General features: G+C 49.4%; 2 protein-coding genes across 5 annotated transcripts; both read right to left on the bottom strand.

The window, feature by feature from the left end:
- Positions 1-3,373: 3,373 nt before the first annotated feature.
- dtnbp1b (dystrobrevin binding protein 1b) lies at positions 3,374-11,595 on the bottom strand. Of its 4 annotated transcripts, none has more exons than XM_088404283.1 (5): positions 11,469-11,595; positions 7,786-8,024; positions 4,948-5,097; positions 4,223-4,366; positions 3,374-3,927 (listed from the first exon to the last, which is right to left on the bottom strand). In XM_088404283.1, exons 2-5 carry the CDS (start codon positions 7,829-7,831, stop codon positions 3,725-3,727), a joined length of 543 nt encoding a protein of 180 aa, XP_088260409.1. In that variant the 5' UTR covers positions 7,832-8,024; positions 11,469-11,595; the 3' UTR covers positions 3,374-3,724. The 4 variants fall into 4 exon arrangements, with proteins under 4 accessions (XP_088260409.1, XP_088260408.1, XP_088260407.1 ...); XM_088404282.1 differs by lacking the exon at positions 11,469-11,595 and adding an exon at positions 8,367-8,448; XM_088404281.1 differs by lacking the exon at positions 11,469-11,595 and having other exon boundaries at positions 7,786-8,346.
- Positions 11,596-11,784: 189 nt separating this feature from the next.
- Positions 11,785-13,104, bottom strand: LOC148405967 (uncharacterized). The gene has a single exon (XM_088404280.1). The coding sequence runs from the start codon at positions 12,779-12,781 to the stop codon at positions 12,065-12,067; it is 717 nt and encodes a 238-aa protein (XP_088260406.1). The 5' UTR covers positions 12,782-13,104; the 3' UTR covers positions 11,785-12,064.
- Between the last annotated feature and the right edge of the window lie 678 nt (positions 13,105-13,782).

Here is a 13,782-nt window from a genome sequence, read left to right as displayed (position 1 = left end):
GCTCGTAGGATTCCCCCGGTGTTTTTTTTTGAAAGCAACTTACTTGGCACTGAAAGAGTTAACTAACTGCCAAGAAAATTAGGCCGGTCGTCGCTAACAAGATTTCAAAATTGTGTGTAAAGATCACAAATGTCCGATTATGACGATTTTTTTTTTTGTTCCCCATCGGCTAGCGTCATGCTATTACTACAGTAAGCGATTGGGACAATTGTGCTAGCTAAAGCCGTTCTATTTTGGTGAGAATTTGTATTTTGTGCAATGTTTGCTTCTTTTTTTTTAACTAGCTTTGAGTTTGATGCCGGTTTCCCTCCCGAAGGGCGTCCAAGATGAAACATTTTGATTTGAATCATCAAACTACAAACGAAAGCCGCGCTAATAACAGAAAACGGCGGGCGGGCGGGCGGGCGGGCGGGCGGGCGGGCGGGGTATGTTGTTGATCGGTTCGATAAGCTCGGCAACAAGCCGCCACGCTTGTTGGCCTGTATGCTAAACGGTGCAGCTAAGCTAATGCGCGTCAGTCTTTGATTTTGTGTGTGTGTGTGTGTGTGTGTGTGTGTGTGTGTTAGGAGCAAAATGGATTGAAATGAACATTAGGTGCGGAATTGGAGCATGATCTAAATTCAAAGAAAGTCCGAGATAGTGTTGCCGGGCAGCGAGGGGGCGGGGCTTCCCGTTTTAGTCGTAAGGTAACGTTAGCCACGTGAGCTGAGAAATTTGGGATTCCCGAACGTGCCTTGATTGAATTTCCGGCCTCCGGAAACCTTTCCGGCGTGGATTTTGTATTTTTTTTTTTTGGCTTGTTTTCCGCGAAAGACGTTGTTTACGTGTCCTTTAGCGGAGATGCGGCGTTTGATGTTTTGGCGTTCCCCTCCGCGACGAGGGCTCGCATACAATTCTGATGTCCGCGTAACGGTGCTTTTTTTCCGGTATTGTTGGCAAAATCCGAAGGAGCCTCAAAACATTTTCGACGGCCAATCAGATCGCCCATCGTCATGCGCAGCCATGAAGGCTGAAGGATGCCGCTTTTTCATTATTTTTTTTAATGTATTTTCTTTCTTTGCGAGGGGCAGCATTTGCGGGCCGCAATTGAAGAACGGCTTTTTTTCCGTCATTGTTTCGGGGGGGGGGGGGGGGGGGGGGGGGCGTGACTATGCAACCCGGACGATCTTTTTGGCCAACTCGACAAACACAACCTCAAGAGTCCAACACACATGTGGTGTAAATAACACGCTAAATAATAAGGATTCTTTTTTGTTTGTTTGTTTTTCAATTGCCTATGTCGCATGTGCATGCTAACGCGTTGAAATGAGTCAAGACGTCGTGACGTGTCATCCATCTTTTGGATTTGCCGGCAAAAAGTCTCACTTGGATCATCGTCGCCATTTCTCGCATTTGTTAGCGCGATGCTAGCTCGGCGTAATCGTTTTGTGCAAAGTTTACCGATTCCGTCTTCTTCCGCCCTTCAAAATAAAACGAACGAAGCTTACGGCAGCGCGGCCGGAATCCCGCTTGACTTTTTCCCGAAGACCACGAAAGCCGGCTTTGAGAAATTTACGTCAAATAACTCCAACGCTAAAAGCGAGGCCTCAAGCCGAGGCCTCCGGTTGCCTTTTATTTGACCCGAACGAAAAAATCCTGAAGCGTGAAGAATGATTCTTTCAAGCTCTTCCTGAGGTGGCTGGCCTGCCTGCCTGCCTGCCTGCCTGCCTGCCTGCCTGCCTTCAGTCACACTACCATGTTTTAAGCTAGCCATTACTTTAAACCTGCACGGTATTGTACGCCCCAAAAAATAAAAACTGGGCTGCTTAGGCTTGGGGGGGGGTTGATTTTTTTTTTTTCTTTTAATAATTCAAGAGAGAGTTTATAGTACATTAGTTATGGTAATAAACATTGTGAATTGCCATAATTCTTTGCTACAAATTAGCAGAGCAAATTGACACTAGCATAGAAAAACATGCAAATCTGTTTTTATTTTGCATTTGGATCACACACATATATATATATATATATATATATATATATATATATATATATATATATATATATACATATAATGTGTGTGTGTATGAAAATTAGTACCCCGAAACTTTAGCATGCGTAAAAGCTAAGCTAGCCATCGAACACTTTGGGAGTCATTTCCAAGTTTTTCTTTATTCATTGTTATGAACCGCTCCACTTAAAGCACTTACAATATAAACAAAAAAATGTATATATCAAAGTATATATGATGTATTTTAAAAGTACTCTATTGCACCCAGGTTTTTTTTAATGTCATAATCAAATGAAATATAAAGATAAATTCATACACACTGACTGTTATATCCTGTCATGCTTTCATTTGTTTTCATTATATATATATATATATATATATATATATATATATATATATATATATATATATATATATATATATATATATATATTGTATAAATGTGTTTACTGACACTTGTGTTGGTTCTGGTGCTGTTGTTACTGTTTGTACATCTAAAAAAAATCCAAATGACGTCACAACTGTGGGGAAATTTAACAAAAATAAAGTTTGCTTTCTTTGTTGGCAGCTGTTTGTTAAAAGTGGTGTCATGAGTGTTTTTTTTTTTCCTAAATTCTACACACACATAAAAATGATTCTTCTTCTGTCATTAGTGTCAACATCCCACCTTTCCAAAAATGATTGTTTTCATCATCGTTACATCCGGGAAGGCTTTTTTTTTTTACATCGTGACCACAATCGTCCCAATTTTGTCACGGTCAACGTAGCCGCGTCCAGGAAATAGCTCCTGCGGGGACAAAAAGGACTTTGCGGTCCGGTGGCGCCCCCTCGTGGCCTCGATTCGAAAAAAGAACAGTCTATAGTAAGGCTTTTTTTTTTCCGAAAAAAAACGATAGTCTACAGTAAGGCTTGTTTTTTTTTTGCAAATAAACGACGGTCTATAGTAAGGCTGTAAAAAACAAAAACGACAGTCGATAGTAAGGCTTTTTTTTTCGAAAAAAAAAAAACGATAGTCTATAGTAAGGCTGTTTTTTTTCCGAAAAAAAACGATAGTCTACAGTAAGGCTTTTTTTTTTGCAAATAAACGACGGTCTATAGTAAGGCTGTAAAAAACAAAAAAAACAAAACCCACAGTCAATTGTAAGGCTTTTTTTTTTCGAAAAAAAAAACGAGTCTATAGTAAGGCTTTTTTTCGCAAAAAAAGAATGCAAAGAATGACCATGTATAGTAAGGCTTTTATTTAATTTTTTTTTAGAAATAAAAACAACTAAATATAGTATATACACACACACACACACACACACACACATATATATATATATATATATATATATATATATATATATATATATATATATATATATATATATATATATATATATATAAGGATTCAAGCGCTTTATTGTCATGTGCATACTAAGATTTACTAAGCAGACTTCCTTTTCTTTCTATATATATACATAGGTCTTGCGAAAGGGCCAAAAGTACTTGGAAGCCAGTGTCTTAGAATTCACCGCAACGACATTTCAGCCTTTCCGCAAAGCAACGACGCTCACAAAAAAAAAAAACAGACCAAGAAACAAAAAGGTTTTGGAAAGGGGTAAGCCGAAGAAAAAGCGAAAGGAAGCTTTGTCCCGGCCGGAAGCGCGAGGAGCCGGACGGGCCCCCGGGCGGCCGGCGACCTTTGCCCTCTGCGGCTCTCCAAGACGCGTTTTTGCCCTTGTTTGGGGCCCCTCAAACGTCGGGTTGCGCCAGCGGCGGCGGCGGCGGCGGCGCCCTCTTCCTCCGCCTCCTCCTGAGCGCCCGCCCGTCCTCCGGCCGCCCCTCGTCCTCGCCGTCCTCGTCGTCCTCCGGGTCGCGGAGGGCGGCCATCTTGTGACGCAGCTCGGCCGGCGTGGGAACCGCCAGGCTGATCTGGGCGCTCAGGGACTCGGGACCTGACGCAAAAATCCACGGGAAAAAAACCAAAGCTCACGACGTTACGCCATAGAGTTTGACGTGACAAGATTAACCTCAGAGGTCAGAGGTCCGGGTTTCCACATGATGATTTGCTCATTTTGACGGCGTAACGACGCCTGGGCTTTAGGCGGTAATTTGGACGTTCCGATAAGAGAAATTTGACATGAACGTGAACCACGCTAGGTTTGGGGACGCTAGTTGGCTAGTTCCGGTTCCCGTGGCTAGCAGGGTCCCTATTTCTTTCATCTAAGAAGCGAGCGTCAAGCGCGTTACCCGCCACGGGCGAGGCGGCGCTGTTGTCCTCGCCGCCCGAGTGCAGGAAGACGTCGAGCGCCTCGTGGTCCGACATGTCCATCAGGTCCATCTGCTCCAGCATGTCCACGTTGACCTCCATGGACGACATGCTGCCTGTCGGCCCTGCGAGCCGGACCCCCGCCAGAAAAAAAAAAAAAAACCAAGACGCTCGTTGGAAGGAAGCCGGCGGTCGGGCGGCGCGGGACGACGTGATTGGCTAGCGTACCTCCGGGAAGCCGGCAGGGCGGAGCGGGGCCGCAGCGTTGCAAAGAACAAGAACAAGAACAAGAAGGATGGCGTGGAAGGTGGTGGTGGTGGGGGGGTTCATTTTACTCCGAGCCCCTCCCGCACAGAAGAAAGGGCCAACCCCATTGTCACCGCTCCGATTTTGCGCTCCCCTACCCCAGCGAAGGGGCCGACGCCGGCGCGGAAAGGTCACTGCTGGTGAAAGGTCAACCGCTGCTGAGTTTGATGACCTCCGGTGGCTAAAATGTATCATTACATGAACTAGATATAGTCTATGGAGTGTGGAAAGATGTGTTTGGACTTCTTTGAGTTTGAAGGTTATTCTTTCATCTGTGAAGACCACACGCGTAGCTCCGAAGTTCGGGATGGGGTTTTCATCCGCGGTGGCTCGCGGGGGCGTAAAACGGAGTTGGCCCCCCACCCCCTCCCCCTCCCCCTCCCCCCCGGGCGGGCCTCACCTCTCCTCTGGGCGATCTGGAGGTAGCCGGTGGACAGGTACTGCTCCACGTCCTGCTGGAAGGCTTCCTCCAGCAGCGGCTTGTGGCGCTCCTTTAGCTTGGGCTGCCCGCCCGCCGATTGGCCGCCCGCCGCCGCCTCTTCGCCATCCGCTGGGAACGTTTTGGGACGGGCACATGGAAGAAATAGAAGCCCCCCGTCGGCTCGTCCGTCGGCATCGCGCGTTTAACCTTGAGCCGTCGCCGACGAATGCCTAGGCCTAACCCTTACCCTCAACCGGGGGAGTCCAAACGGCGGGCGCGCGGCCGCATTTTGTGCGTACGCACGCCGGAGACGTCAAACCTTTCCCTTGTAGTCAAATTCCTGCGCGCCAGGGAGGATGGGCTCGGACGTGGGTTGGGTCCGCCCGCTTCCCCTCTTGCAAAGAACGCCGTCGCGAGCTCAGCTAACACGCGCTACTGTTAGCCGCAACAGCCACATCGCATCCGCCATTCAGCTCGGCCCTAATTATTTAACAATACGGACGGCGTAAAAATGTGCTTATGCGCTTGACGGATCCATTTTCCATAAATGGTGTCCAAAATGGTGCCCTTAGTGTTCAGCGTTTATAGGACGCACCCACACTTTTGGCTTTGGACAAAAGGTTTTTAGTCTTATGTTTGGTGAATCAAACGCAATACTTCCGCAGCGCTACACGGTCTTGGGCCGGCCTAACATTGCTTTCTGTCGTCCTTAAAGGGACAGTGTGTAAGATTCAGACCCGTTTCCATGAAAAGGGAATCAAACACTTGCAAACGAATGTGTTCACGATGACCAACGCCATGTTTTTATCATTGTACATGAGGGGCGGCACTTCTCCGGAGGCGGCCATGTTTGTCATAGCCACTATATGCCCACCGTAATGAAAAAGGCTCCAAATCTCACACGCTGTCCGCCCCTTTAAGCCGAGTGGGCAAAAGCGAGAACGGGAAGCGGATTTCCTCGGTAGCGTCCCCCGAATGACGGCGAGCCGCCACCGGGGACGGGCGCGGCGGCCGCTTCCCGGTCCTCGGCGCCGTCCTGGCGACGGGCCGCCTTTGTGAATCCTTTGACGTTTTGACGGCAAAATGTTGCAAGGATGGCGAAGGCTTCTGAAGCGACCAGACTCGCGCCGTTTCCTCCCGCTAAGCCTGGGTATTTTTAGCCCCCCCCCCGTTCCGTCTCCGACAAAAACAAGACGTTTGCGGCCCGAAGAGAGCGCCGAGCCAAACGGCCGCGGCGCTGGGACTTTTGCCCGGCTCGTTTGTTTTGGGTTTTTTTCGCCTCGCGCCGGGCGAACCCATTGATATAAAACCCCCACAATGGATTTATTTCTCCGCGGCCGGCCCACGCTTTGAGAAGCAATGGGGAGAAATCCATTCAACGGCGCTGCTCCTTCTGGCGCGCGCGCTGGCCACAGGGGGCGGTATAATGCACGCGCGCCGGAATAGTACCTGTCATTTTTTGCGCTGATCTTTTCACTGCGCTCTTATCGCGAGTTCTTGTCGGCACGTCAACTTCAACTTGTCATGTCTAACAGCGACCTCTTTGGTTTCGCACGCTAGCATTAGCGGGCCCTTTCAACGACGCGTTTTTCATTTCATTAGCTTTCCTGTATTTGCTTAGCGCTTTGCTAGCAAAGAAACTTGATGCCTCGACGGAGCGGCGTGCGGCTCAGGCTGGCTGGGACTATTTTCGCACGCCGGCAACTCAACAATGGACCGGTGCGGCGCCCTCCTCGCGCCAGCCTGGTCCGCTTTGTTTCGCCGGCTGCCCGCCGATCGCATCGTTACCAGAGCAGGCGAGGGGGGATTGTGGGTAAATAAAGAACTCGATGGCGGCGGGCGGGAGGGCGAAAGGAAGCGCCCGGAGGACGGGGGGGTGGGATGCTGGTAATAATGGAAGCCATAAAAGAGCCATTCCATCGAGCCTGCCCCCCCCCCTTCCCTCCCCCCCAAGTATGATCTTGCGCAGTCTGCGAGTGTGTGCGCGTGTGTATGATGAGTCAAAATGAGTCACATCATGTTATCAATCACCCACTTTGCGCCACACAACTTTATGTGCGCGTGTGTTGCTGAAGGCCACAATGAAGCTGCAGCCTCCCTCCCTCCCTCCCTCCCTCCCGCACACACACATAGGGCTTTTTCTAGCGTAGTAAGGACATCCCATTGACATCAAGCGTTTGTCAAAGCCAATTGAAAGTTATACTCCAACAGCAAGTCTTGACCCTCAAAAAGAACCCTGAGCACCAAAATGGTCCCCACAAGACACACACACACACACACACACCCAATAGCTCAAATGCACAACGAATGAATCACACTCTTATTAACCCTGACCCTCAGATATTTCTTTCTAATGCAAGCGTGTGCCCTACTTCCTGTTCAACGGTTATCGTCACACGTGCATAAATATTTTATATAACGTGACCAAATTGAACTTGAAAGAACTATTTGAAGCTTCTAAAGAGCTGGCATTTTCACTGATGTTTTCCGTGTGTGCTCTACTTCATGTTCTATGGATGTGGTTGCGCCGTTACCGCAACATTTTTCCTTGATCTTTTTTAACCTCTAAAAAGCTTGCGTTTTCTCTGCTCACGTGTGACTTCTGCTTCCTGTTCTACGTTGAACATTTCCGTGGTATTCTTCTTCTTCTTCAAAAAAAAACAAATCCATTGAAAGATGCATATTTGTGTCACATCTCAGTCCCTCTCCCCGTTCTTTCGTTAGCGTCATACTTTTACCGATGTCGACACACAAACACGCACACACACCCGCATGTATGGCATCTCTAAGGAAAGGAAAAAGATCAAGTTCGCTTACAAGAGTTCTTTTGGCCGGCGTCGGCCGCAGGAGGCGCGGTGGACATCTCGGACGCGTATTTGTTTGTTTTTTTCCCCCCCGGCGACGAGACGGTCCTTAGCGACCTCCCGGAAAAGAAAAGGAGGCTACAGCTGCCCGCCGCGCATCCTCGCGCTCACTCCGGCATCTCCTCGCTTTTGCCGTCCTGGAGAGGAGATGGCGCGCCCGCGTCCGCGTCGAGGCGAGGCCAGTCGTGCGCGCTAGCGGAGGGAGGAAGAGAGGGAGGGCGAGAGAGAGAGGGAGGATGTGAGCGGGGCGATGCGCGAGGAGGAGGAGGATGCTGCGTGCACGTGAAACGCCAACTGCCGGCTCCCTCCGGGGAGATGGAAAGGCGCGAGAAAAATGTCAAGCGGCGTGCCATAATCCCGCTCCTTAGCACCATCCCCGACCGGAGCCCCTCCCCCTCCTCCTCCTGGCTTTCGATCGGCGACGGGAAGCCGTCCGGACCGGTTTGCTCTCGCCCGCGAAATTCAGCCATTGAGGACGCGCAAGCGAAAGCGCCTCCTTTTGCAAGGATGGCAAACGGGAAAGCGCAGGCTTACGAGGTTTCGCTACTACCGTCCTCCTCCCCCTCCTACGGGGGGGTTGAAGCCGGATGGCGAGCTTTGCGAGTGCCGTGTGAGCTGTTATTGCACATCCGCGCCACTGGGTGGAGCCCTCATTGTCATGGTCCGTGCGAGGCATCAAGTTGTTTTCAAAATTTCTTTCGCAGAAAAATTGCACAGTGGACTTGTTTGGCCTTACAAAGATTGTGGGATCTGTTTCTTTGTTTTCTTTTTTTAAATTCGCCCCCTGCATGTAAAATGGCATCTATTTAGGCCCAAAACGAAGTAAACCAGGCAAAAAAAGGTCAAATAATACACAATCAGGCAACGTAAAGAAGCAAAGGCGAACTCGAAGCTCGAGAGGAGGAACAAAACAGACATGTTGAAACTAAACAAACAAGCGGACTTTTGTCCCAAAAGGGATGAAGATGACGACGGACGCTACATGTAACTTCATTCTATTTGATTGTTTTTGACATTGTTCATATCCGTTGCTGGTTTTTACTCAAATCTTGTAAATGCGGTTGAACTCTGTCCTTTTTATTGCTCCATTTTAGTATCGCGGGTGCCGGGGATCCAACACTATTCAGAGGTCGAACCAGCACTGTTATTGTCATTTTTTTCTTTCTCTAAACAACACCAATGAATAATGTGACAAAAAATAGGGTAAAGGCGCGCCAGGCAAGCGGAAGACTCCAAACAGGAAGCGGGCGGGCGGGCGAGCGAGCGAGCGAGCGAGCGAGCGAGAGGGCAAGGGCGCTGTCAGATGAGAGGGATGTTTGAAAGGCAAAAAGAAAAGATGCGGTTGCCTAGGAGACGGCGAGCATGCGCGTGAGCCTCTTACGTAATCTTTGCGTGGATGCAAAAAAAAAAAAAAAGAAAGACGCTGCGGGCCGCGTGCAAACTTTTCAACTCTTTTGTGTGAGGCGACAAGAGCGAGGCGATGCGCTGAGTCACGCCGGACTCTTTGGCAAACACGAGCGCGGCCGGCAAACGTCGTCCTGCCTGCTCTCCACGAGGAGAAAACGGCTGCTTATTTTCATAGGTTTTGCGGGTCCGGCGGGGTTGGACATTTGAATGAAATACGACGGAATCGTCGGATAAATCGTGCAAAAACGCATCGCTTGCACCGATCGGCGCGCACACATTAACGATGGCTCCAAGGAATATAACGAAGGGGAGGGATCACCCGAGGACCGTGGCGCTCTCGCCCTTTTTTGCAAAAGATTCTTTTCTCCGGTGTCTCAGTATTGATGAAACATCATGAAGAAACAAAACAAACAAATGGCATACATTCATGATATTCTATGGACTACCTATCTTTTTGGCTTAGGCTTTTTTTCCCTTATCAAAATGAATATTTATACCGTGTACTACACTGCAATTCACTTTGTGGGAAATAAATGAATACATAAAACAGTAATCAATGTTTGACCTTTTGTTTGAGTTGCTGGTTTCAAAGGATGTTTTTTATGATTTTTTTTTTTTTTAAATGAGTAAAAACAAACTTTTTTTGCCCGAATGCAATACGCTTTGCAGTATTGTAGATTTAAATGTTAAATAAATAAACGAATGACATTTTTCCTCAATCCAATGTCTTTTTCGGCAATAGTATAAATGCATAACGCTAATTCAGTATTACATTACTAAAAAAAAAAATGCAATACATGACATGACACAAACGGGCTAATTCGTCATTACGTTTTGTTTTCTTGAGTTGAATTTGATGTCTTTTGAAATGGAGTGTTATTTGGAGAGGTTCACACGCACAGCTCCGCCCACAAGCTCTCAGCACAAACGGGCTGGCGTTGTGACTTGTTTGGGGCCTCTTCCGAAACGTGTCGCCTGGCAACGGGGCAGCCCGCATCCGCCCGCCTCCGCCCGCAACATCCAACACGCCGCCGGTCACAAAACATCGCGCTTTGCTTCCCCTTCTTGGATTCCAACTTTTGATATACAAGTCACCAAGATCGTCGTTCTTAAGAAGAATCGTTTTCATGCAAATAGCACACAGCTGAAATAGAGCCGGCTCGCGAGCTTGAACGTCGCTTTGCGTCAAATCTCCGAATATTTTTACAGTGACGTTTCTAAACCTGTACCTGTACGATGAAAAAGTGCGGACGCATTTCAAACAATTGAATTGGAGTTTTAAACAATGTAAGCTTCGCATCCATTTCTTAAAAGTTTTTTGTTTTTTTTTTAAGCAGGCCTCAAATAATGCTATTTTCATTCACATAAATGATTCAAGAAAGGTTTCAAGCAAAACAAACAACAAATAGCTATCAACCTATATACATTTATACAGTATGGATGAGTCTCGGTCGGCAGGTCTTAAATAGATCTTCGCCGCCGCCTAGTGGATAAAGGTTGCAGTGCAAGTTGATGTGACCCGCAGGCTGCCGTTTGAACTTTTGGCTTCGATTTTATTGTCATTAAATGAATGAAAGTCGCAAGGCAAGCGAACAAATCGCATTGTTTACCTGGCTAAAAATAGACCTCGCGTTTCCCATTCCTCGCGCGAGAAATGAAATATTGATCAGCCACGGGGGCCTGAGGCAGAGATTAGAGACGGAAGGGGCCGCAAGCAGACTTTGTCGCCAGACTAAAACTAATCAGGATTTTTTCGTCCCTACCTTCTAATTCTTTTGAGGTTAAACATATTTATGTAAATTATTGTATCCCTAGTGTTATTTGTGTATTACTTTATTATCATTCTCTACCTTATTCTTCTTTTGAAGTTAAACGCGTTGGTATTTTTATGTATTTCTTTTTGTGCATCCTCTTATGATAGACGACGTCCAGCAAATGTTCATATTCAGCAAAACCGATTCAAAGTTTACAGGTGGCGCGATTGTCGCAAGAATAATATATTTTTATTTCAAAAACAGAAGACCAACAATAAGAACAAGAAAACGCGGTGGCAGGAACTCTGTTGGCCGTGCGCATTTCCTGCTCCATTTCTCCCGAGCGCTTATTGAGGCGTGAACAAAAACAAAGATCACGTGAAAGCATACGCCGGCCTACAAAATGTTCAATTCCATCTCAGTGAAGAAAAAAGAAGTATTTGGCAAGGAGAAAAACACGGGCGATAGAACTTACCCGTGAGCCTTTGCGCCTCGGCCCACGTGTCACGGAAGCGCCGTTATCCTAACGTAGGAAAGGTTGGCATGTCGGAATGCTGCTTCTCCACCTTGGTGGCAATTTCATTTGATGGACGGAGCACTCGCGCGGATCTGAAAATTAAGGCAAAAAAGGACACATCTGCGCTTTGCCCTCCACAGGAAAAAACAAAACAAATAAAAACAAAGGCAAAAAACGGGAGCATTAGTAAGTCGTCCGAGGTCCACTTTTTGGACCGGACGAGAGCGCATACTTGGTCGGCCGGTAGAAAATAAGAAGGACGATACGGGCGCAATCCAAGACGGACACTTTTAATGAACGCGGAGCCGACCGCCAAGTTTCACCGAGGCCAGAAAACCAACGGAAAACAAAAGGCGCTAGCAAAGACGAGGGGGCCGAAGCGAGCGGGGACATCCAAAAAGCGTCCCGCTTCTTCCATTCTCTTTCTCTGCCGGAGCGTCGCCACAATTCAAAAGGTTCATTTGGGCTCCTTCGGTCCCAACCCCCAAAGCGCCTTCGACGCCGACCCTTCTCGCGCGTCTGGAAAGCCCAAAGCGTCTGCGCTTCGGGAGCGGTTAACGGTCCGCGGCCCCCTGGCTCCCGGAGAACCAGACGCCCCGCGCCGAGTCCCCGGCCGTCTCGGAGAGCTTCCACTCGGCCCGGTAGCGGGAGTCTTGGCCGTCCTCCGCCAGCTCGATTCGCAAGAAGGCGTCCCTCTCCGGCGCCGGGGACGCCGTCGCCGGCCCGCCGCCGGGCCGCCTCGGCGAGGAACGGGAGACCCCCGGATAAAGGCCGGGGCCTCTTTTGGGGCCCCCGTCTCTCTCCCGCACCCCGTTTCGGGCGCCTGAGGCCGACCCCCTGGAGGGGCGGGCGGAAAGCCGCTCGCCCGCCGACCTGTCGAGCCAGAGACAAGGGGGCCGGCCGAAAGCCAGGCACCGGTACATGGCCGAGCACAAGTCCCGAGGCCGGGGGCCGCCCCGCCCGGGGGCTCGGGGGCCCTCCGGCAAAGCCTCCGGCTCGCCGGCTTCCCCGGCGGACCCGCCGTCTTCTTCGGCGTCTTCGTCGCCGGACGGGAGTCGGGGGTCCTCCTCCGGGCCGAGGGAGGCGCCGAAGCCCCGGCTCCTCTTCATCCCCCTCGCCGCCGCATCCCGATCGGACGAGGAGGATCCGTCCCAAGTCAGAACGGACGAGCGGTCTTCGGGGTGTTCGGGATCTTCGGGGTCTTCGGGATCTTCGGGATCTTCGTCCTCGGGCCGCGGACGGGAGATTCCGCCGCTCGGGGCTTTCCTCATCCCCTCGCCGCTTTGGGACGGCTTGACGGCTGCGCCTCCAAAACAAGAGCGGCGGCGGCGGCGGCGGCGGCGGCGGCGGCGGCGGCGGCGGCGGCGGCGGCGGCGGCGGCGGCGGCAGCGGAGGAGACCGCTCCGCTCGCGTGGCACTCGGTGACATAATCTGCGCTCGGGCAGCGATGACGTGCCCACACGCGCAAAAACAAACACGCACGCACGGCAAAGCGCACGCACGCATGTGTTCGCGCTCCGCTGACTCGCCCTCCAGGGAAGCGATGGCGTCACATGGCATGATGTCGCAAACGGCCGCTAACAGCCCGAGACAATTCATCGACCCACATGTGCAACGCGAGGAGTCGGCGCGGATAAACGCCGCTCCTTTCCGGGTCTTTACGCCCTCGCCGCCAAAACATCGGAAGAAATCCGAGCAAAAAATTTGTGAGAAAATAATGCTCGTTTCAGGTTATGAGATCTAGCATTTTCTTAAGAAGATCCCTATTTTACATATGGATTTCTCCATCATTTTTTCAAGCCAGACAAAATTGGAATGGTCGGTCCGTCGGTGTATTTTGTCCACCGCCACTTGAAATTGGACCATTTTGTTTCTGCTCCATCGTTTGTCAGGCACTGGTCGACATCTGTCTGCAAGCATATTCATTCTTTTTTCTCTTTTCGCACTCACGCTTTAAGTTAACACCTTGTCTGCGGTTCAACGCCAATTGAAACGCAACGCAACAAAATAAGTGTAACACGTAAACAAAGCCAGCTAAGGGGTAGAACCATAGGCTTTAATACACCACTACGTTTATTTAGCCACATCTTCAAGGGAATGCAGAGGGGACAAGAGTCCAATCAGCAACGTCCACAAGTAAAAAGAAGTCTTGCTGAGTTTGAATTGACCAAATTAAAAAAAAAAAAAGTCTTCAATTTGGAAATGAAAAAACTTCTATCTTGCATTTCCTGGCCAAGAGCCAACCAGAGAAAGAATGCAAATTTGTTCTGCA

Source organism: Hippichthys cyanospilos, chromosome 21 (assembly GCF_059441005.1).
Source record: "Hippichthys cyanospilos isolate Australia breed blue-spotted pipefish chromosome 21, RoL_Hcya_1.0, whole genome shotgun sequence".
NCBI classification, from domain to species: domain Eukaryota; kingdom Metazoa; phylum Chordata; class Actinopteri; order Syngnathiformes; family Syngnathidae; genus Hippichthys; species Hippichthys cyanospilos.
The sequence above is the reverse complement of the archived record's forward strand: the minus strand, read 5'-3'. Positions and strand labels throughout refer to the sequence as shown.